This window comes from Terrapene carolina, unplaced genomic scaffold (assembly GCF_002925995.2).
Source record: "Terrapene carolina triunguis isolate 2854851 unplaced genomic scaffold, T_m_triunguis-2.0 Scaffold112, whole genome shotgun sequence".
NCBI lineage: Eukaryota > Metazoa > Chordata > Testudines > Emydidae > Terrapene > Terrapene triunguis.
This window is the reverse complement of record NW_020664463.1, coordinates 10,521,289-10,543,648: the sequence shown is the minus strand read 5'-3', so window position 1 is coordinate 10,543,648 and position 22,360 is coordinate 10,521,289. Positions and strand designations below refer to the sequence as shown.

The following is a 22,360-nucleotide window of genomic DNA, read 5'->3' as shown; positions in this document are numbered from 1 at the left end:
GCAAGAGGTTAAGCACTCTGGTCCCAATCCATCAAAGCACTTAGATCCCAATCCAGTATGTGCTTATGCATGCAACCCCTTGCAAAGTCAAGGCATTATCTTCTCTGACTCAATTTTCTCCTGTGTTAAATGGGTGTGATACTTACCTATGAGTGTCAAGTCTTAATTTATGTTTGTGATGAGCTTTGAGATTCTCAGTTGGAAGATGCGATACAGTGCAAAGGTTTAAAATTACTGGAAAGAGTCCCGTTGATTTCAGTGGAATATTTTGAGTGACTGTAGGCCCAGTCTCACAAATTTATTTGATTGCATGTTGAAAGCATGTAAAGCTTATTCCTATGATGTGAAATCACATGAACATTGGGGGGTTGGACCAAGTTTCAGTTTAAGTGAGTTTGAAATCAAAACTTCAAATGAAAAACTGAAGTGGTTCAAGTCTACATGAACCAAAAGTAAGAAGGTTCCAGTGAATGGCAACTGTAATTTCACACAGCTTTAGTTCTGAAGTTGGAGTTAACATGTGCGCACCAAATCACTACTCTATGATATGTTCATGACGGTACTTCAAGGAGTGATGTGGCAGCAACTGGCTGTGGCCAATCAGACGTAAGAATATAGTATTTGCCAATACCAGATCAGAACAGTGATTCATCTAGTCTAGTATTCTGTCTCTGAAAACAACCAATATCAGATGTTTCAGAGGAAGATATAAGAAATCCCATAATGGAATAACCTGCCCATAGAGTGTTTCTTCTTAACCGCTGCCAATTAGAGGTTGGCTTATGCAGGAAACGTGGTTTATATCCCCTGTAAATATTTTATCCTGTCTAATGTAACTGTGGATGTTTTCATGATCCACATAATCCATTGTTTAAAATCTACTAAACTGTTGGACTCGGTGGTATCTCATGGCAATGAGTTCTGCAGGTTAATTATGTGTTTTGGTTTAAAAAATATATTTTATCGGTTTGAAATCTATTACCTTTCAATCAATCACTTGTGGAAAATTCCTACAATAATAATAGAAAATGCTTACCTTTTAATTAGTTTTTTTTTTTTAAATCCTACAAAATTAAATAAAGAATTATATTCCTGCTATAGAATTTCATCAAATGGGATTCAAGATACTGGTAGGAAAGATATAACTCTGTTAACTTCTACAAATGTTTTACAGCAATTTCTATATAAGCATATTGGTTTCATCCCAATTCATTAGCACTTTCCATGAGGGGATGATGCAGATGCTACTGTAGTGTCTTTTAGCTGCTCAGTGGATGACAACACCCTCAATTATATCAACCATAGCAACACCAACTGCTCTTTGAAAGAGCTACAGGTAGCTAAACTTGTTCATTTAGTTTGTAATGCAACACACATATAATTAGTATCTAAATGTTTTATACCTATGGAGGCATTTTTGAATTAAATGTTTTCTAAGGTCTTGATAGCTGGAAAACCCACATAGTTGGAGTTCTTACAAGATTTCTAGCAGCGTATATCTGTGTAACAGAGGGCACAATTAAAATGAATGATGTGTCTCATTTTACATTTAAAAAAAAATCTTAACAGGTAGGTAGTATCTTTTACCCTGAAAGGTCTTGATTTTATTTTTAAGACACAACCTGTAGCCTGAATAATCTCTTATGCAGGTTATTGATATGTAGAGGGCTGGAAATTCTGGACTAGATCCTCACCTGGCATAAATCGGTATATTTCCATTGTACCTATGACAATTTACACTGGGTGAGGATCTGGCCCCCCTATGTGTTTTAGAATCATGAACTTTGTAACTTTGCTTTGTTGGGATGCAGCATTGTCCCTGCACAGAGTGAGAAAATGGGTTCTTGTGCTACCACTTCCCCAGGTGTGGAGCTTGTGAAGTTGGCAGGAACGGGGTAGTTTATCGTGGAGACAGCATTCCCCACTCATTCACTCTCACTTCCCAGCAAGGATATTGTCTGGGTTTTTTTGCTCCCTTTCCCTTGCAGAAATGAAGAGGAGCATATAACACGTTAAAGTATAATCCTTAGAGTGCTCCTTATATATCTAACAAAACCTGGTTGGAATGGTTTCCATGCTATCCCAAATGTCTTTCATCGAAAGCCACATTCTTCCAATGCATCTGGGATTGCCCAGTTATTAAGAATCTCTGCTTCTAAATTCAGCTGGTCTGTTATAAGATTATGATAACCCAATATCAATTAACATCATCACTCTTCCTGCTTGGTATTACCAATGCTGCTGCTTCATCTGTGGGAATAGTCAATACCTTTTTCCTACTTGCTTAAAAGCATATACTTGTCCTCTGGATCTCCAGTATATCATCCTTCTGTTGAAACCTGAAATAAATAATTTGTTTAGTATTTATAGTGTCTAAATCTGACACACATGTAAATTAAGGAAGCAGTCAAACACATTTTTCAGACCATATTTTAGATAGATTATTTGGAATAAAATCCCTTAACAGTTTGTAAATTGAAGAAATCCATAAACAGGTTCTTTCCACTATCCTATGCTACAACTGGCAACTGACTCTTCCACCTCTGTCACCAAAAAATGTTTTTCCACATTCAGAACTCTTTCCATGGTATATTGGACATTGCTACTGCATTTTGCCAATATGATAACTAGAGCTGGTTGAAAATTGGAGTTCCATAATTTCCCCCCAGAGGATAGGTATTTTGAAACTTGTTTTAATCCTGAATGGGGTCAAAAGTAAAAATAAACATTTTTTTGTGGAAAAGTTCCAAAAAAAATTCTGATTGAAATCAACCTTTTTCAAAATTCACAGATAGAAATATTCCATTTTACTTTATTGAACTGAATAAAAATTTCATTTTAGATTGGTTTGTCATTAATCTGTGTTTGCCTGAGCTGCCATGGTGCCTCATGGGAATGGTAGTTCAGGTACCTCATCTCCACATTCTCTTCTATGGAAGAGGCCCCCATCTGGCCCATAATGGAAAATGGGCACTTTGCACCTAAACTATGTCTTCCATCAGGCTTTGTGACAGTTCAAGGAAACACAGATTAATGTCTGACTGATCCAAAACAAAATGTTTCAATTCAGTTTGACCAAACTAGGGTGACCATAAGTCTCATTTTGGCTGGGACATTCCCTTTTTTAAGCCCTGTCCCGGCCGTCCTGACTTTTTTGGTACTATAACCCTGACAGCAGAACTGGGAGCTGAGCACTAATAATATTAGGTTTTTTGAAAACCCCACTGTGATGGAGCAGAGCAACCTCATAGGAGCAGGAGCATCTGGGCTCAACTAGCCCTGTCCCCCATTCTCCCATACCTGCAGCCAATGCCAGGCCAGGAGGGAGAAGAAAAGGACAGAGTCTGGCTCAGTTAAGGGCTGGCTGGCAAAGAGGCCTCTCTATGTGAGGGGAGCTCCACTACAACCCTGACAGCCAGAAGAGCTGCAGGGTGAGAAGCACTGCATCCCTGACCGAGAGAGACTGTTGAGGAGACTGGGGATGACCCAGCAGTGAGTGAACTTTACTATTTGACTGTAAGGGCATTGTGGGTCTACACCCCTTCCAGCCTTATATCTGTCCCCGCCCAGAGGGACCTGAAGCTGGGGCAGGATGCCACAAAAGGTCCACAAGGGGGCACTACTCCAAGAGAGCCACTACAGGCCTTTTGGACTATAAGGATCACTCCCAAAACTGTAGGACCCTGTCAATGTTGCTTCACACAGGGCTCTGGGCTAGGACCCAGTGGAGAGGGAGGGCCCAGGTCTCCCTCCCACACCTCTTTAAGGGCTGAGGCTGAAATGCAAGTGGAGGCCAGAAGATTCCTGGCCTAAGGTCAGGAACCAGGAATCTCTGCCAGGTCAGTGAAGCAAGAGTTATTTGTTTTTTAATATTTTAAATAAGAAGATTGAGCAAAGTATTGCTATACCCACTTTATAGTTACGGAATCTGTGTCAGAGAGATTTGTTGTCAAAGCCTTTAGATTTGTGTTTAACTTTGTTCCAAGCAAAGTCTTATTGATGTCAAATATAGGCCTGATATGACAGATAAGTACAGAATATAGATGGACAGAATATAGTGACGTTGGCAGCAGAGAAATCATACATAGCCACATTGTTCATGATCCTGGCATGGGCGAGCTGTAGGGGAGGATGTAAGAAAGGTGTAAGCAGTCAGAAGCTATGAGGAAGTAGAGGAACTGCTTTCTGTGTATGTGTGAGGTAATGTGTGAGGTATGTGTGGGCAACTGTTGTTGCCCAAAGGACATAGGAAGGAGGCAAGACCATCACAAAAGATGACCTGACATGAAGACTGGGCAGCTCACACGATCCCTCCTCAAGCTTTCCCTGAGTTGGTCTGATTCCGTACGCAGTCTACAGATTACTGTTTGGCCAATATTTTCAAACCTTAGGGCCTAAAGTTAGGCTACTAAATCCATGCTTAGGCATCTGAACAGAAGCAGTCTCATTTTCAAAAGCACTAGGCACCCCAGATCCAATGGAAATCTATGGGAACTGCAGGCATATGCTACCTTTATTTAGATATATGTGGGCCTTTAATATAGATTTAGGAACCTAAATTTAAGGGCACCCAGGTTTGAGACTATTGGCCTTTACTAAATAGTAGTAAAGGACATCGTGTGTAGAAAGGAGCAGCGCCAAATACATCCATTCATGTAAATATGTTAAAATATTTTGCAAAAAGAGCAGTTAACTTACTTCGAAAAGCTGTTAGGGAATTATGTTCTGTTCAATCAGTATTGTCAAGGGATATGTATATGTGTGTGTGTGTGTGTGTGTATATATATATATATATATATATATATAAAGGAGAGATGATTAACAAGAATATAGAGGCTTCAAGTAAAATGTCATTTTAGTGAGCTCTAGTGTTTATTTTGGAAATGCTAAAAGCCGTGAAAAGTGTTTTGATGTCTTAAAAGGGCAAATTGTGGTGCCTGATTGTTTATGAGAAAGAAAGAAACAAATGACATCAGCAGACTTGACCTATGTGCTCTGTTGGCATAATAGCATTGAGGCAGCTTATTTCTGTTCAGTAAATGGGCAGATATCATGCAAGCTAATATTAAGCTATCTATTTGAAGGGAATGAAATTATTCCGTTATGACAGAACACAGGCTTCAGCTACATTTGCAGAGAGTGGAAAGATATTTGATTATTATTTTTTAATCAGTGTGGGGGATATAAACTTTTTTTTTTCATTGTATTGTTTTCTTGGGGTTCCAGTTTAAGGACAAAATACCATAATGAATAACCCAAATATTAGCACAGCAGGTTGGGAGCGATTCAGGAAAACTGGTTTGTTATCTTAGCCTTGGATGCTGAGCAGACAGTCTGGCTGCATTTATAGTCTCCAAAAGTGATGTTTTTTGTTGATTAGAATAGAGATGATGATTTATTACTAGAACTGGATAAATACCACTAAAAACTTCCCACAAGTTATTGCTTTTCAAAGGCATCTGCTTCAGCCACACTTGTGCCTTACTGTGTTTTATTTTCAATGGAAATTTGAGAAATCCAAATGTATTTGTACAAATAGCCCCAGAAAGCGAAATTTAAGCTCCCACATTCAAGTGCTTCCATCAAATGTGAGAGCAAATGAAAACCCAATTACGTTACATCAGTGACTGTGGAGCAGACCAACAATTAAAGCTCAATAAATGACACTATTTATAGGAGATGGGATACTGTTTGACACATCATGGGATCAAGCTCCCATTGAGCTAGAGGCTGTACACCTTCATAATAAAAAGATAGCTCCAAAGAATGTACAGTCTATACAGTTAATTGATAATTTGTGCAATTTATTCTCCATCTTAGAGATGTGTTTTCACTTTTAAGATAAAAGAAACCCTTGAAGGGGTAAATGCATTTTTCTTTTCTAAAGAATTTGTGTTATGTAGACAAACTTTTCAGCTAAATCTAATTGCCTCCACACACCAAAAGAAGAGGAAAAGCATTAAAAGAAACTGAAAAAAAGAAATGAAAAACAGGTTCCCACATAGAGCCATTGCAGGTAAATTGATGTTGAGAATAATTATTTCTAATTAGAAGGATCCATGAAAGATGGAATAACCAGATAGTTGCCAGCTGATGCAATTATCAGTGTTTCTTGTTTCTCCCTTTTTCTGCAAAACTTGTTTGCCTTTTGCAGGGTATCACAATTTTCATACTTTCTGTTTTTAAAGGGATATTTTAGTAAGCATTCACAGCTGTCGCTTTTTTCCCACCTTCTGAAGATGCATGTTATCTGTTGATCTGATCTATGCTTTGTGTAAAGTTTCTATCACTGTGGTGTCTAAAGCTGAGCTCGTTGGTTTCATTCTCCTTTTCATGCAATGTTTCTTCTCCACTTTTGTCACATTCCCTTTTTTAGTCCAGAGGCCAGATTTTTCAGGTGTCTAGCTTTATGTACATATGTTTGAAAATTTTGGCCACGCTCTTAAAATCTCTGCGAGATCTACTCCCTCTCACCCTGAAGATATGCTTATTGCACATTCACAATCAGATATGTCCTTTTCTCATTCATTCATGCTCCTAATACCTACCTTTCCATTATCTAAAGGTAGTCCAATAAATGTGGCTAGCAATGATTTTACTTACAAACCTCTTGCTCTTTCACAACCACATCAGCTGGTGTGATCCATCACTCTCTTACCTTGACAAACTTGTCACCTGTTGTATGAGCATTTCAGCAGGAGCTGCTGTCTAAGGGTATGTCTACACTACGAGGGTAGTTCGATTTCACTTAAATCGAATATGTGGAATCGATATTACAAAGTCGAACGTGTGTGTCCACACTAAGGACAGTAATTCGACTGTGTGAGTCCACACTAACGGGGCAAGCGTCGACATTGGAAGCGGTGCACTGTGGGCAGCTATCCCACAGTTCCCGCAGTCCCCGCTGCCCATTGGAATTCTGGGTCGAGCCGCCAATGCCTTCTGGGTAAAAAAATGTGTTGAGGGTGCTTTTGGGTAACTGTCGTCATCCGTCCGTCACTACCGTCCTCCCTCCCTCCCTGAAAGCGCCGGCGGGAAATCAGTTCGCGCACTTTTCTGATCAGTGACAGCGCGGACGCCACAGCATTGCGAGCATGGATCCCGCTGCGACCATCGCTGCAGTTGTGGCCGTTCTCAACGCCTCGCAGCTTATCATACACCTTTCCCTGAGGCAGATGCAGAGAAATCAGGAGAGGAGGCTATGGCACCGCCGTGAGGGCCTGAAGTCGGAGAGTAGCACAGAGCTGTCAGAAACCACGAGACCCAGCGCCCAGGACATCACGGTGGCAATGGGTCATGTGGATGTTGTGGAACGGCGATTCTGGGCCCGGGAAACAAGCACGGACTGGTGGGACTGCATAGTGCTGCAGGTCTGGGATGAATCCCAGTGGCTGCAAAACTTTCGCATGCGGAAGGGCACTTTCCTTGAACTTTGTGACTTGCTGTCCCCTGCCCTGAAGCGCAATGACACCCGGATGCAAGCAGCCCTGACTGTCCAGAAGCGAGTGGCCATAGCCCTCTGGAAGCTTGCAACACCGGACAGCTACCGGTCAGTCGTGAACCACTTTGGTGTGGGCAAATCTACCGTGGGGGTTGTTGTGATGCAAGTAGCCAACGCAATCGTTGAGCTACTGCTCTCAAAGGTAGTGACCCTGGGAAACGTGGAGGTCATCATAGATGGTTTCGCCGCGATGGGATTCCCAAACTGCGGTGGGGCTATAGATGGGACTCACATCCCTATCCTGGGACCGGACCACCAGGCCAGCCAGTACATCAACCGAAAGGGCTACTTTTCAATGGTGCTGCAAGCACTGGTGGACCATAGGGGACGTTTTACCAACATCAACGTCGGATGGCCGGGCAAGGTTCATGACGCTCGCGTGTTCAGGAACTCTGGTCTGTTTAGACGGCTGCAGGAAGGTATTTACTTCCCGGACCACAAAATAACTCTTAGGGATGTGGAGATGCCTACAGTGATCCTCGGGGACCCAGCCTACCCGCTGATGCCCTGGCTCATGAAGCCCTATACTGGCGCCCTGGACACTGAAAAAGAACTCTTCAACTACCGGCTGAGCAAGTGCAGAATGGTGGTGGAGTGTGCTTTTGGCCGTCTCAAGGGGAGATGGAGAAGCTTACTGACTCGCTGTGATCTCAGCGAAACCAATATCCCCATTGTTATATCAGCTTGCTGTGTGCTCCACAATCTCTGTGAGAGCAAGGGGGAGACCTTTATGGCGGGGTGGGAGGTTGAGGCAAATAGCCTGGCTTCTGATTACGCCTAGCCAGACAGCCGGGCGATTAGAAGAGACCAGCGGGACGCGCTGTGCATCCGGGAGGCTTTGAAAGCTAGGTTCCTCAGTGAGCAGGGTAACCTGTGACTATTAATTTTGTTTAAAGAGAAGCTGAACCTGCCCCCGTTTCTTTACCCAGTTTATGTTGACTATCCTCTCCAGCTACATACCCCCTTCACTCCCTTCCCAAAAAATAAAATCTGTTCTGTTTTGTTAATGAACACCGTTGTCTTTATTACTGTTTTCGCGGGAATGTTTTAAACCGGGGACGCAGACTGTGGCGGGGGGCGGGTTTAGTGTTCTGATGCAAATGATGCTTCTAAACTCCCGGAATGACAGGCTCCGCAGTGGTGGACTGGTTGTTTCAACGGAGCCTGCCAGCACTCCTGGGCGGGACTGCGTGTATGTGTCGGATATGTGACTTTCTGGCAGGGGGAGGAGGGTTACAGATCCCCTGCTGCGTGGCTCTGTGATCCAGGATAAGGACCGCTGCATAAGATCTGTAACTGCCCTCCCCCGCCACAAAGTCACAGAGCTACCCCCACCCCCCCCACAGAACATGAAAACCATCTCCCAGACTGACCAGGGCAACTAGTGACTGCACTGTGTATGTGTCCTAATGCTGGACCTGCCCCCGCCTCTGTACCCTGCTAAAGGTGACTGTCCTGTCCAATTACCAAGCCCCTTCCCCCCCTTCAGACAGACTATCCTCCAAAAGAAAATCATGGAAACAGTAATTAACAGAAACGAATATTTTATTATGAACCACACATGAAACGAGGGGTGGTGAAACTTGGACGGGGGCTTGTGTGAGGTGGGTAGGAAAGGACTTTTCAAATTTTGGGGAATGAGAGCCCAAGAGTGCTAGAGCAGTCTGCAGTGGTTGACTGAAAGTTTTAACGGCCCTTGCCGCCCCTCCTTCTTTGGACTTTGGGTGAGGGGGGTGTGGGACTTGGTGGCGGGGGAGGGCGGTTAGAGATAGACCGCAGCGGGGCTCTGTCCTCCTGCCTCCGGTCTTGCAGAACATCCACAAGGCGCCGGAGCGTGTCCGTTTGCTCCCTCATTAGTCCAAGCAGCGTTTGAGTCGCCTGCTGGTCTTCCTGACGCCACCTCTCCTCCCGTTCCATGATTGCTCGGTGCATTTGGGACAAGTTCTCCCTCCACTGTGTCTGCTGGGCTGCCTGGGCTCGGGAGCAGGACATTAGTTCTGAGAACATGTCCTCACGCGTTTTCTTCTTCCTCCGCCTAATCTGCGCTAGCTTCTGGGAGTGTGATGCCAGGCTGGGTTGGGAGACAGTCGCAGATGTGTCTGTGGGAATGGGAAAAAGGGAGTGAATTCCTGAGACAGATAAATGAAGTTGTGAACAAAGAACATAGTCTTTCTCTGTGAACAAGACCATGCACTGCACCTCTCACATGCGCACTCAGGACAAGGTCGAATTTTCGGACCTCGCCTTCAGTGCCTGGGGTCTTGCAGTGGCGATCTGAGAAGCGGGGCAGGACGCCTCAACTTGTGTAGCAGGCAAACATGGTAAGCCGTAGACTTGTGGCTGCTTAAAACTTTAATAGTAGCACTGGCCTCCTTTCACATTGAAAGCAAAGCCAGTCTCTGCTGCCAGCAATCCGGCAAGCATGAACTCTGCCCCTGTCCCACCCCCTCGCGGCTGTCCCAGGGAAAGATCCCTGTATGCTGCCCCTCTCCTGCCTCCACCGCGTGGCTGTAAAGCAGTCCCAATACTAACATTCCCCTCCCTAATTCAAAGCAGGGCATCATGAGCGACATCACCCTGATGAGGATCTCGGACAGCGAGAAGGAACGCATGCTTAGGGAAAGCATGCAAAAACCAGGGCTGTATGCCGCCATGTTTTTCAGTGCAATGATCCCTGAGTATTTGATTGTCTCCTGGCGAGGAAACGTCTCGTACCATGGAGGACCATATAAAATCGCTCTCCCCAGGAACCTGATGACCAGGCTTGAACATTACCTCCAGGAGACCTATGTTGAGATCTCCCATGAGGATTTCGTCTCTATCCCCGGACATATAGACCGGATTTTGGTGTAGCTGCACTGGCAGGGACTAAAGAGTGGAGCGTCTTGGGCAGCAGAATCATGAAAAACCGGACATTGTTAGTTTTTTTTTAAATAGTTGGGACTAAAAATTTTATCGCCTAAGGCAAAGAAATCATGAAAAACCCATTGTTAATATTATAAATATTCCAGTTCTGTTAAAAATAAAAGTTTAGATGTTTAAATCACTTCAAGAAAAACCCATTGTTAATATTTTAAATATTCCAGTTCTGTTAAAAATAAAAGTTTAGATGTTTAAAGCACTTACTGCTTGATCCTTCCCCTGATTCTGTGTCCGGGGTAACGGCTGGGGACGGTTGGTAGGGGATCTCGGTAAGGGTGATGAAGAGCTCTTGGCTGTCAGGGAAATCAGCGGTGCAAGCGCTGTCGACTGCCTCGTCCTCCTCATCTCCTTCCTCATCTTCCCCATCCGCTAACATGTCCGACGAGGAACCGGCCGCGGACAATATCCCATCCTCAGAGTCCACGGTCACGGGTGGGGTAGTGGTGGCGGCCGCACCTAGGATGAAATGCAGTGCCTGGTAGAAACGGGATGTGTGGGGCTGGGATCCGGAGCGTCCGTTTGCCTCTTTGGTTTTTTGGTAGCCTTGTCTCAGCTCCTTGATTTTCACGCGGCACTGCGTTGCATCCCGGCTGTATCCTCTCTCTGCCATGGCTTTAGAGATCTTCTCGTAGATCTTTGCATTCCTTCTTTTGGAGCGCAGCTCTGAAAGCACGGACTCATCGCCCCACACAGCAATGAGATCCAAGACTTCCCAATCAGTCCATGCTGGGGCCCTCTTTCTAGTCTGCGATTGCACGGCCATCTCTGCTGGAGAGCTCTGCATCGTTGCCAGTGCTGCTGAGCTCGCCACGATGTCCAAACAGGAAATGAGATTCAAACTGCCCAGACAGGAAAGGGAATTCAAATTTTCCCGGGGCTTTTCCTGTGTGGCTGGTCAGAGCATCCGAGCTCTGACCGCTGTCCAGAGCGTCAACAGAGTGGTGCACTGTGGGATAGCTCCCGGAGCTATTAGCGTCGATTTCCATCCACACCTAGCCTAATTCGATATGGCCATTTCGAATTTAGCGCTACTCCTCTCGTTGGGGAGGAGTACAGAAGTCGAATTTAAGAGAGCTCTATGTCGAACTAAATAGCTTCGTGGTGTGGACGGGTGCAGGGTTAATTCGATGTAACGGCGCCAAATTCAACATAAAAGCCTAGTGTAGACCAGGCCTAAGACATCTAACCTAATGCCATTTGCTCAACTCCCACAGCCACTTCCAGATTTAACCTTGGTGCCTCCAATGTCATCTTGAAATCAGATCTTCCAGGACGCCTACTGCACAACAAATTGGTGCCCTCTTGAGTAGTGGAACAGGGAGGTGGAAAGAGGAAAGCACTGCTATATATAAGTAGTCCCACTGCTAAATTATAATTAGGTTAAGTTCTAGGGATGGAAAACTTTGATTCAGATGAAATAACAGGCATGAATCTGAGTCATTTTTTAAATTTTAAGGAGTTCCATATGTACATAAGTTTTTATCTGTTACATTTTGTGCACTTTTACCCTTCCCAGTTTATAGCAGAAATACAAGTATCAAAATACTACAAGGGTAGCTATACGCAGTATTTCCACCTCAGGAAGGCCTTTTCTCAGGAGATTTGCAGACCAACTTCCTGACTAAAGAGGTTCAGAACGTACTGACTTTAAGGCTCAAACATCTCTACCCATTTCTCTTATAAGCCTAAAGGCACCCCTCTCCCCTGGAACTGTGTTTTGCTAAACTATCTTGAAGTCCTGCACTACTGCTACCAGCAATCCACCTCTCTGCCGCACAGTGCTACAGTGGCAAAAGCAGCATTCTGAGAGACCGCTGCCAAAAGTTTTAAAGAAAAGGTTTTAGAGTAAAATTTTCAAAAGTTCCTCAGTGACTTAGGCATCCCATTTCCAAAAGTTACTTAGGAGCTTAACTCTCACTGAAACTCAATGGGACTTACTCACTTTTGAAAATGAGACTTTGACTCTTGTGTCACTTAAACACTTATGATAATGTTGCCATAAGGCAGAAACACAAAAAGAAGGCAGAGAAGAGATTCTCCAGGAAAAAGAATGGGGTGGGAGTGGATGTGCATCCCTTGACAATCAGTCTGCCTAGTTTGTTTCCATTTCTTTCCACTGCAAGCTTGTGGGTTTGGTCTCAGATGGGATTGACTTTAGAGGTGTCCTTTGGTTGTTGGCTTTTTCCCTGGAGTGTGTTGAAAAAGTATGGTTGATCAGAATTATTTTTCAAAGCGAGGCCCTTGGGGACACTGGCTGAAACAGGTGTGCCATCTTCATGTGGTAACTACTCTGAATTAGCCACGGTTGCAATACAGGTGGGCTGCTTTGACAGGTTTAGCAGATACATTAATTGAAAAGCCAGAAGCATGTTTGTTGGTTTTACTAAAAAATACTCCATCAGCTGTAATGACCAGACACACACACATGCTCCTCCACCTCATCCCACAATCCAAACCATGCACAAGGTCTAATTCAGTGGTTCTCAAACTTTTGTACTGGTGACCCCTTTCACATAGCAACTAAATTATTTGATGAACATTATTAGACAGCTCCAACTAAGACTGTGCTTGACACTCTAGATAATAGGAGATATGGTTATTGTCCTCTAAGGCCCAGTCATGCAATGAGCTCTAATCAAGCCAGTCCCATGGTAGGACTAAGGCCGAAATAGAGAGACAAACCAATGCTATACAGGGACAAGGCAATCAGACTCTCAGAGTTTGCTGGGGGGGTTTCTACAGTATGGGAGTAAGCATGTTCTAGAGCCGAGTTGCTTCCTTTCACTCAAATCTTCTCCTTTGTCTTTATTTTTTAATCATTTTGGTGCAAGTAACTGACAACATTTTGCTATTAGAAATTTCTCCAGTTGTTTTCAGAGTCTGAACTGTGTTAATGTTAACTCTAAGATACAAAGGGTAGGGGTTGGTGGTAAATGGGGCAGTCTCTTTACAGAAGTGGTAAATCATCAGATTTTACTGTCAAAAGCAGAAAAACATGTTGATAAATTATTGCATTGGTTTCAAATTATTCATCAGAATGGAAAGGCAATTGTTCAAGCTGTTTTGTGAAAATATAGACAGCAACACTTGGAAAACTTCTCACTTTGCTGCGAAATTGTGTTTTTGTGTATGGATCAAGTGAGATTTTTTTCTCCAGTTAGCATTAAGCTAATCTTCTAAAGAGACGAGTCTACAATCCAATGTATAATTTTGAAGTAATTTAGTCCAAACACTGAAGACTGAATTAGGGCTATTTGTGTCAATATTAACATTACTATTGCCGCAAGGCCTATTCACTCACACATGCAGCCTCTTGCAAAGTCGTGTGACTGCTCCTTCCCCTCCCAGCTCCAATGGCTCAGATGGTCTCTCCTAATGTGCTCCTCAAATGGCTCTGATGTGTCTGCTAAAGGGGTTCAGTCTCCCAAAGGGACAAGAGGAAGTGATAACTTGTTGAGAATGGTGAGGGGCAAGCGGTGTTTGTGGGGGGAACTTGAGGGAATAGTGCCTCACAGTTTCCTGGTAAAAGGGAAACTTGCTGCATGTTGCCATCCAGGTCCAGGATAAAGGAGGAGACATTCTTACTCTCTAGCGCTTGTTATCCCCATTACACTGCTCTGGGCCTGCATTTACCATCCTTTATAGTGCTGGAGCTTGAGCAGAAACATCACACTCACATAGATGGATCCCCCGGACTTAGGTCGTCAGGCTCAGTAGGGATGGCTGAACCAGCCCTGCATTGCAGTGTTAATTATCAATCAGGTTTCTCTAGCATTTCAAATCTCCTGGATGCAGTGTACCTGCCTAAGCAACATGTCTGGTAATTTCATTCCATTGGCTTTCCTGAAAAAATAATTACTGCAGTAGCTATGCCAACCCTGCTGAGGCATTTATAGTTTTTGTCCCTTTCTGAAATGTTGGCACTTCCTGTGAAATAACTGGTTGTTTGTTTGCAATGCCTCACAAAAAGAACAAATTGTGAGTTTCTTGGGTGGCAGAGACTCTATTGTCCAAAGAGTTAACTGGGAACAGAGATATTCTGCAATCTTTTATGAGCAAAAGATGAGAGTGCTTGCAAGGTTGAATACAGGTCAGATACACTGAGTATATCGTTTAGTGTCAGTGTTCTCCTAATGGTAAAACATATGTCTCCGTTAAACAGAACAGTATAACAATTTTAATGCCAAAGGGAGGTAATGGCGGGGGAGGGGGTGGCAGAGGAGGAGAGAGGGGACCCTCAAAACAGCCAGTAGCTAATGCTGCCTTTGTGGGTTTATATATTTGCCTATTAAAATGACAATACAGACATGGAACATTTAGATTTAAGAAGTCTTTCTTTCATTAAACAACATTAAACAAACGGACAAAGTAGGGGGTTATGACTTCAGTAATTGAAGCATGCTGTTCTGTTCAAGACCAGAACTCTATAAAGACTCTTTTCACCCAATAATGCCCTTTGTGTTTGCCTGCTACCCCGATAGAAATTACTGTAGGCCCGAAGTATGTCTTTCCAAGTGGATAGGGAATGACAGAGCACAACACCACTTTTGGCAGATGGGGTCACAGCTCTTTAGAACGTTAACATTCATTGTGCTTTGGAAATCAATTTGCGACTCAGAATGCATAGTGGCTTAAGCTGGATGCCCCCTCCCCTCCCCCATAGTTCTTTTAATGTTAACTTTAAACCTGTGAAGTGAGAAAAAGAATTAAATGGATTAATTTGGATTAACTGTAATAGTGCCCATGTAAATTGCATTAGATTGATTTACAGAGTGCCTTTTGGTTGATGCTTGCTATTTTAAACATACAGTCTGCGTGTAGATATTACATTCTCATTTTTCCCCTAGACGTTGATGAGTGTCTGGATAACAATGGAGGATGCCAACAGATTTGTGTGAACACAATGGGCAGCTATGAGTGTCAATGCAAGGAGGGCTTTTTCCTGAGTGATAACCAGCACACCTGTATTCACCGCTCCAATGGTAAGTGCTCAGTCTTGGAGAAATGTTCAGTGGAGTAACCATGTTGATAAAATATTCAGAAACTATGTTCTTTATATTTCTCTCCTCAGATCTCTGAAAATCATTGTGCTATAGAAGTTGGATAGTGTATTGTATCCATAGATTTCTGTGAAATATGTCTGTTGATGGGTTGGTGGGTTTTTTTGGTAGGATCTTGACTGATTTATTATGCAGCCATCTAAACTGGCAGCATATTCATTAGTAAGGCAGGGAAAAAAGATTTTGATATGAAATAGTAATATCTGGAATGTAAAACTACTGATCATTAGAACACAGAAGTCATTTAAAATGGCAACCCTCTACCCTAGGCATTGTGGTACCAAAATTTACATTGAAACAAATGGCCAATTTATTTGGGAAATTATACACACTCTTCTTTTGCCAGAAGCCCACTGAATTTGCTTGAGTTTTTGATTGCTGATAGCCAGTATCTGTAAAATCAAGGATTTTCCATACAGCTGTGGTCATAATCTAGTGATGATTTTTGTTGGAGCAAGCTCCTCTCTTTTTCCTGTAAATTTCAGACACAGAAGACAAGCTTGGGTGCAAAAGGGAAAAAGAGAGCAACAGAACTATACATCTTTGCAATTAAGTGGATTCTTGATGTGATCGTTCAGACTTCTGGTGACCCTAAGAGTAGTGGGAATATATTCTAGTAAACTCAGTTTAAAAAAGGTGATGGTGAGCCTCAAAGCAGCAAGATAAGTCTGGTCAACAAAATGACCACTCTAAATTTCCACTTGCCATACAAACAGTGTCTGAATTATTTTAAGTCACTGTAATTAACCAGAGGTTCCTACTGAGTGTAGGATGTGAATTTAGTCACTATATTAACAGAAAACCAAGTTTAACAGGAGGAGCTTTCTTAAAACTCTAAATATATTTCTCACAGTGTGCTTGTTCACTTAGAATTGCAGAGATAAATAATATTTTTGATTTTAAAAATATGTACAATCCAGAAAATGATTCAGTTTCTCTGTATTTTAAAATGATTGTCAAGTTTAAAGCAACCAAAGCACTTTGATTTTGAGGAGAACCTGCAATTAAGCTCCATCCGCCGATGTATTTTAAAAGTTGTTATCTAGTTATCTGGTAGGTTTTTACTCATTCTGTTCAATATAAATTGTTCAAATTTCTGTCCAGCGTAAAGTAACCCTGACACAAAGATATCCAACAGAGCAAGGAATAGTAGCTGGAAGCTTAATGAAAACCATTTGCAGAGTGCTGCAATACAATCATTATTTCAATTTGCACATTATAAAAATTCCCAGCTGTAATAAAAGGGAATTTAGATGTCCGAGATGGAAGCTAATGAAACAAATGAAAAATGAGATTCTGAAGGCAAAAGATTTTTATATGAAGTAGATTTATTGAGGGAAATGGCAAGTTTTTATGGTGAGGACGATTCTTAGTTTGCAGGAGGACTGGGGAAGCTGATTTAAAGGGTGACTGAGGTATGCCCGTAATAAAAATGTGTGGGGTGAGTGTGTTTGTGCTAGCTTGTTTATAAAGAATGTGTGAAATAAGATTTAATTAAAGCAACACAGTCAAATTATTTGGGGTCTGAAATAAGAGGGCAGGAGGCAGTTACAAAATGTATTATGACATGAATGCTCTATGACTTTTCAAAAATAAAGTGTCAATTTTTTTTAAAAAAGTAAACATTATTCTGTAGCACTGTGAACCCAAACACAAACACATTGGGCTAGCACATTAGAACCAGGAAATGAAACTGAGTGATCTATTTTCATTGTCCAAGCTGACTGAAGTGCAAACAGTAACCAGGCATGGTGAGAAGTGTATCAGATTCTTTCCATTAAATATATAAGCTGTTAACCTTAGGAATATTGTTTATTTTCAGTCTGTATCACGTGTGGGTGTCTATATAAAAACTTCGGGACAAAACAGAGAAGAAATATTCTTTTATCAAAGTGTTTAACTAGAGACCTCTTTAGTGCTAGATTGTGTCTACACTTACATGGGTGCACAGGGGTTTGTGGGAGAAAGGCACAAGGATCCTTCAACCCTTCCCACACCCGGCATCAGTATGTAGGCTCCAGTCACAACCCAAGCGCAACGGTCCAAGCACTTCAGCATGGACGTAAATTTTAAACACAATTACACCCATTGACTTCTATGTAAAAATGTTAAAATGGGTGCCTATCCATACATTTCAGGCACCTTTGATATCAATTAAAAGTACATCCTATGTGCCACACTTTAAGATAATCCACAAGAAAGCTCATTCCCCACTCAAACAATTTCCTGCTCTTACATTTTCTCCCACCATTTTCAAATGTCTGGTGAAAAAGAGAAGCTGTGCAATGTGCCCCGAAGGGCATTGGATTTGGGCTATTTCAGATGTGGGAGAATATACCCCAAAGCTCTTGAACCCTCACAGAGATTTCCCAGCCTGCAGCCTTCTCTCATTTATATTAATGGGGGTCCAGCTTGAGAGTCACTGCTGACCTGTATGGCCAGTATGGCTCATGTGGTTTAAAGTTACGTGCATGCTTAAGTGATTTGGCATTCAGAGCTGTGGCAATCCACATGCAATTTGGAGGGGAGAGAAAAGGTTGCAGGAGGGAAGAGTTTGGAAGAGGCACCAGAAAGTCAGTCTGTGTGTACATGGCTGGAATATTCGCTATGGTTGCAGCACTTCTGTAAATAGTTCTCTTAATAAAGAGCCAGTTTAGTTTTAGAACATGGAGTCTTCTCATGTTATTAGCCAATGTGTGGTACAGGAAACATGGTAGCAGCAGTCAGTCTAATGCAGTATTGACAACTAGGATTTCTGTGCACGTCATGCAAGATTGGCCAGCATGAGAGCCAGTCTCAGGGTGATGTGAGAAACTCCAGCTCTCTCTCAAATTTCAGCTCTGCCTAGGGAAACTTGCCTCTGATTGGCTGCTTTCCCATCAGTTCCACCTCCTGGGGAAGAGCAGCCAATCAAAGCTGCTACAGGAAACAGGCAGAATTCTCTCCCCTACTCCCCAGCTGCTGACACCATTCTCACGGGAGGGGGAGGAGGAAGCAGAAAATGCCCAGCAGCTCAGGATAGCTCCACTCCCACTTCTCCCTTCCCCTCATGTGAGCAACAGCACTTCCCCTCTCCCTTGCTGCAACACTTGGCCTGGGAAGGAGAAGAGAGTGGTGAATAATCTCTGGAGCTGCCTCCCCTATATTGAAAGCAGGAGAAAACAACCCCTCTGCAGTGCCCTCCCTCCCCAGGCCTGGGAAAGGGGTCTGATGAGCCCAGGAGCTGCAGACATGGGGGGGGGGGTCTGAACTGATGTGGGGTGGAATTGATGTGGGACAGGCAGATGTGGGGGTGAGAGCTCCTGCAGCAGGGTTCAAAATCACCTTAATACATTTGGGAAACACAAATTGTTGCACACCTGCATGGGGTTGGATGGTGAGTTCAAAACTCAAAAGACCAGCCAAGCAACTCAATATAACACTTTAAAAAAAATCTCATGATTTGGGGGGCAGTTTCATGACTTTTGGGGGTGTGACTCATGATCTTTGATCATTTGAGGTTGGCAATACTGTTAGTAAGACTCACAGCAAGGAAGAGCGTGTGATTAACAAGAAAATAAAGCAGCAGCTAGAAACAGAGCAAACAAGCAGCATGGAGGGACTCAGACCACTGGGAATAGTGGATTTCCAGACAAAAAGCCCTGCACAAGCATGGAAACAAGAACTGAGTCTGTAGACAGAGCTGACTTTGGGGGATAAAGATGCGAAAATGAAGGTAAAGTTTTTTAAATTTCTCATTTGGGGGGAAAAGGACAAGGAGTGAGTCTGTTGCCAGAAATAATGTCGGAAGCATTAGAACAGCTGATAAAGGCATTTGATGAGTACTATGATCCCAGACAGAACAAGACTGTAGAGAGCATGAGACTGGGGGCAGGGTGTATGTGTGTGTATGTGTGTGTGGATTGTTTGTGTTGTACCCAAAACAAAGAAGCAGAAGAGGGAATAGTTACAAAGCTGAGAACTCTGACATCCACATGCAACTTTGGAAACATTAAAGATTCCTTAATTAAAGATGGGCTCTTTTCTGAGACATGTGGTTTCAGCTTATAGGAGAGTCTGTAGAGAGAAACAGATGTAAGCCTAGAGAAGTGCCTCCAAATAGCAAGGGCACCCTTGGTGAACAGAGAAAAGATCAAAACAGTGACAGTCACTAGTGCAGAACAAGTACACAGGCTCAAGCTAATGGAACCCAAGAAGCAGAACAGAGACAGACTGAGAATGCAGATATCATGGTCTAGTGTATATTCTCTGAAAAGCAACATGAAAGGCAGAAAGAAAATGCCTTGCCTATGGACAAAGTTGCAAGGAGTGTGGGAAATGAAACCACTTTGTCACAATGCTGCAGAAATATACCCCCAGAAATATAAAGCAGCAGGACATTCAGTGATTGAGGACATAGTGACTTCCAGTGAAGAGGACAGTGTCTGCAGTGTGACTCTTGCATATCCCAAAATTCTCAGCAAACATGCACTTTAGAAGTAGGCTGACATAAATTCAGCTGCCATATTTGCAATTATTCTATCTGATCAACGACCAATCCAATCCCAGCAGGACTGTGGAGCCAGCTGCAGTGTAACACTGGAACACTGATAAGCAGCAATATTAGACTGGAGAAAGGTGACCAAGTGCTGAGGGCAGTGGGCAAATGCTGGCTGGTGCAGTGGTGCTGGAACTAAAGGTGTTGGGGGTGCTACTGCACCCCCTGGCTTGACGTAGTAATAATAAACACCAAATACATGATTGCCATCATCAGCACCCTCACTATAAAAAATTGTTCCAGCACCGCTGGGCTGGTGTCTCCTCCAAACTTTTCCTTCTTGCAGCCTATGCTCCTCACTCCAAGGTCCATCTAGGTTGCCACAGAGGCCATGGACTGGATGGCAGCATTACAGTCCCCAAAGTAATAAGGAAGGGTAAAGCTGTGCCCCCTTTCCCATCTGCACTAGTCATCAGGGAGTGGGGAGTGTGTGCAATATCCCACTTAAGAATCTATGAATGCCTGCTGCCACATACACTTCCCCCAACATTCAAAGCGATATTGTGCCTGCCTTCATCTCAACATCTCTAGGAGCTGCTGCTGGAGCATTGTGTCTTCACTCACCACTCCCACGGGCTGTGGTTAAAAGCCACAGCAGGGGGGTTTAATATCTTCTTCCGTGTATCCTGGATGGCATGTCTCCATGATTTCCAGAAGTTTTCTCATTATTTCTTATGGGCAGGAAAGATCAACTTAAATCATCCTCAGAGCAGTATGAATTTTATACTGGAGGGATTAGACTGATGTTCAAGTCAGGACAATCATTTTGCAATGTTTGTTTTGTTTTACTTTCTCCGTTGCTGACCAACGAATTAACCTCACACATCTTTTGGGAAGAGGCTATGCCCAGTACAATGTGATTCATTTATTATGCCTAAAATTTACTTCATTTCCCTCCAGCTAAGCCAGGTTTCAACATTTTATTACGCAAAAGGAAAAGAAAAAGAACAAAAAGAGTATCTTATGGCGAGGGACAAAACTTAACAGAACATAAAAGAAAATTTTGGTTATTCATATAAATATTGTGCATCTTAGTTGCATTGGTAGGCTATGGTAACTAGTAAATTATATAAGAGAAAAAACTGGTGGCTTTAATAGAAACCAAAATTAGCTACCTACTAGCCTAACATATGTTTAACCCCTTAAGTAGCATGCACTTCAGAAATCCTGGGAAGATTAGTATTTTAGGCACCATCTACACTATATCAAACTAGATGACATTAACACAAACTAGGTACCTTTTAGTTCATGCCAGCAGGGTCTACATGGGGCAATTGGTATAGCATGTTAGCGTTCTCTACAATTCACACCCATCTAGTTCATACTGCGGGGCCATGTATACAAGCCCTTAGACAGAGTTTAATTATGTGTCTATGGGTATGTCCAAACTGCAACTGGATGTGTGACTGCAGCATGTGTAGACGTACTTGAGCTAGCTTTGATATACCTAGCTCATGTAAACGCAGTGAAGCCACAGCAACATGGGCTGTACGAGCTCATCTGGGACCTGGGTGTGTACTCAAGAGGCTACCACTATGCTGCTTCCTGTTTAGTTATGGCTTCACTGATATTGTTAGCTTTGATCTAACTAGCTCAAAAAATAACTTGGGTATGTTTACACTCACTGCAGTCTCACATCAGATTGCAATGTAGACATACTCTAACTCTGCTAAAGACTTGGACTACCTAGGTCTCCTGTACATACATTTTGGAGGTTGCCATGGTTTTTCAGACCATTTGAAAGCCATTTGATGAGGAGTTGCTTATCCACTTCCTCTTATCCCATAGGAATATGGTGTTCAGTTGAATCTTATTAATTTTGCAGCGCTAGCCTAGGAATGATCTGATGGATTGATGCCCGATGTCAGTCGTGGTATGGACAGGTGTGATCTTAAAAGTTCACTTACTTCTTCAAACTGCTGGCTTCGTTATTGTTGGAGGAGAAGAAAATTATACTTCAGTTTTTCTTCTCCTCCACCCCAACCTCAGATTTATTTATATTCTTACCCTGTTTTCATAGCTCCAACAGGATTCTGCAGTGGCAGGATAGCAGAAAGCCTGGGCCCTAGGGAAGAAGTGACCCTCAGTGGTTAGAGCTGGTGGGGACTGCAAGTTGGACTTGTGTGTTCTGTTCCCAGCTCTGTTGCTGAAACTGTGTGTGACCTTAGGCAAGTTCTTAACCTTTCTTTAGTATAGTTTAACCATGTGCAAACTATTAGACTGCATAAGGTCTTTGTGAGAGATCATCAGTTTGAGAGCCACCTGTGAATGGCTTCATAGAAACACAAAAATGTATTAGTATTTCATATTAATTTGTAAGGATAACTGAATAATAAGTGT

At 42.9% G+C, this 22,360-nt stretch overlaps 1 protein-coding gene across 1 annotated transcript in view; it reads left to right on the top strand.

Annotated features, from left to right (window-relative positions):
- SCUBE1 (signal peptide, CUB domain and EGF like domain containing 1) overlaps nucleotides 1-22,360 on the top strand; it is a 306,573-nt gene that overhangs the window by 66,782 nt on the left and 217,431 nt on the right. Inside the window, exon 4 of the mRNA XM_026652281.1 lies at nucleotides 15,271-15,405. Within this exon, the coding sequence (XP_026508066.1) occupies nucleotides 15,271-15,405 (135 nt within the window). The remainder of the gene's footprint in view (nucleotides 1-15,270; nucleotides 15,406-22,360) is intronic.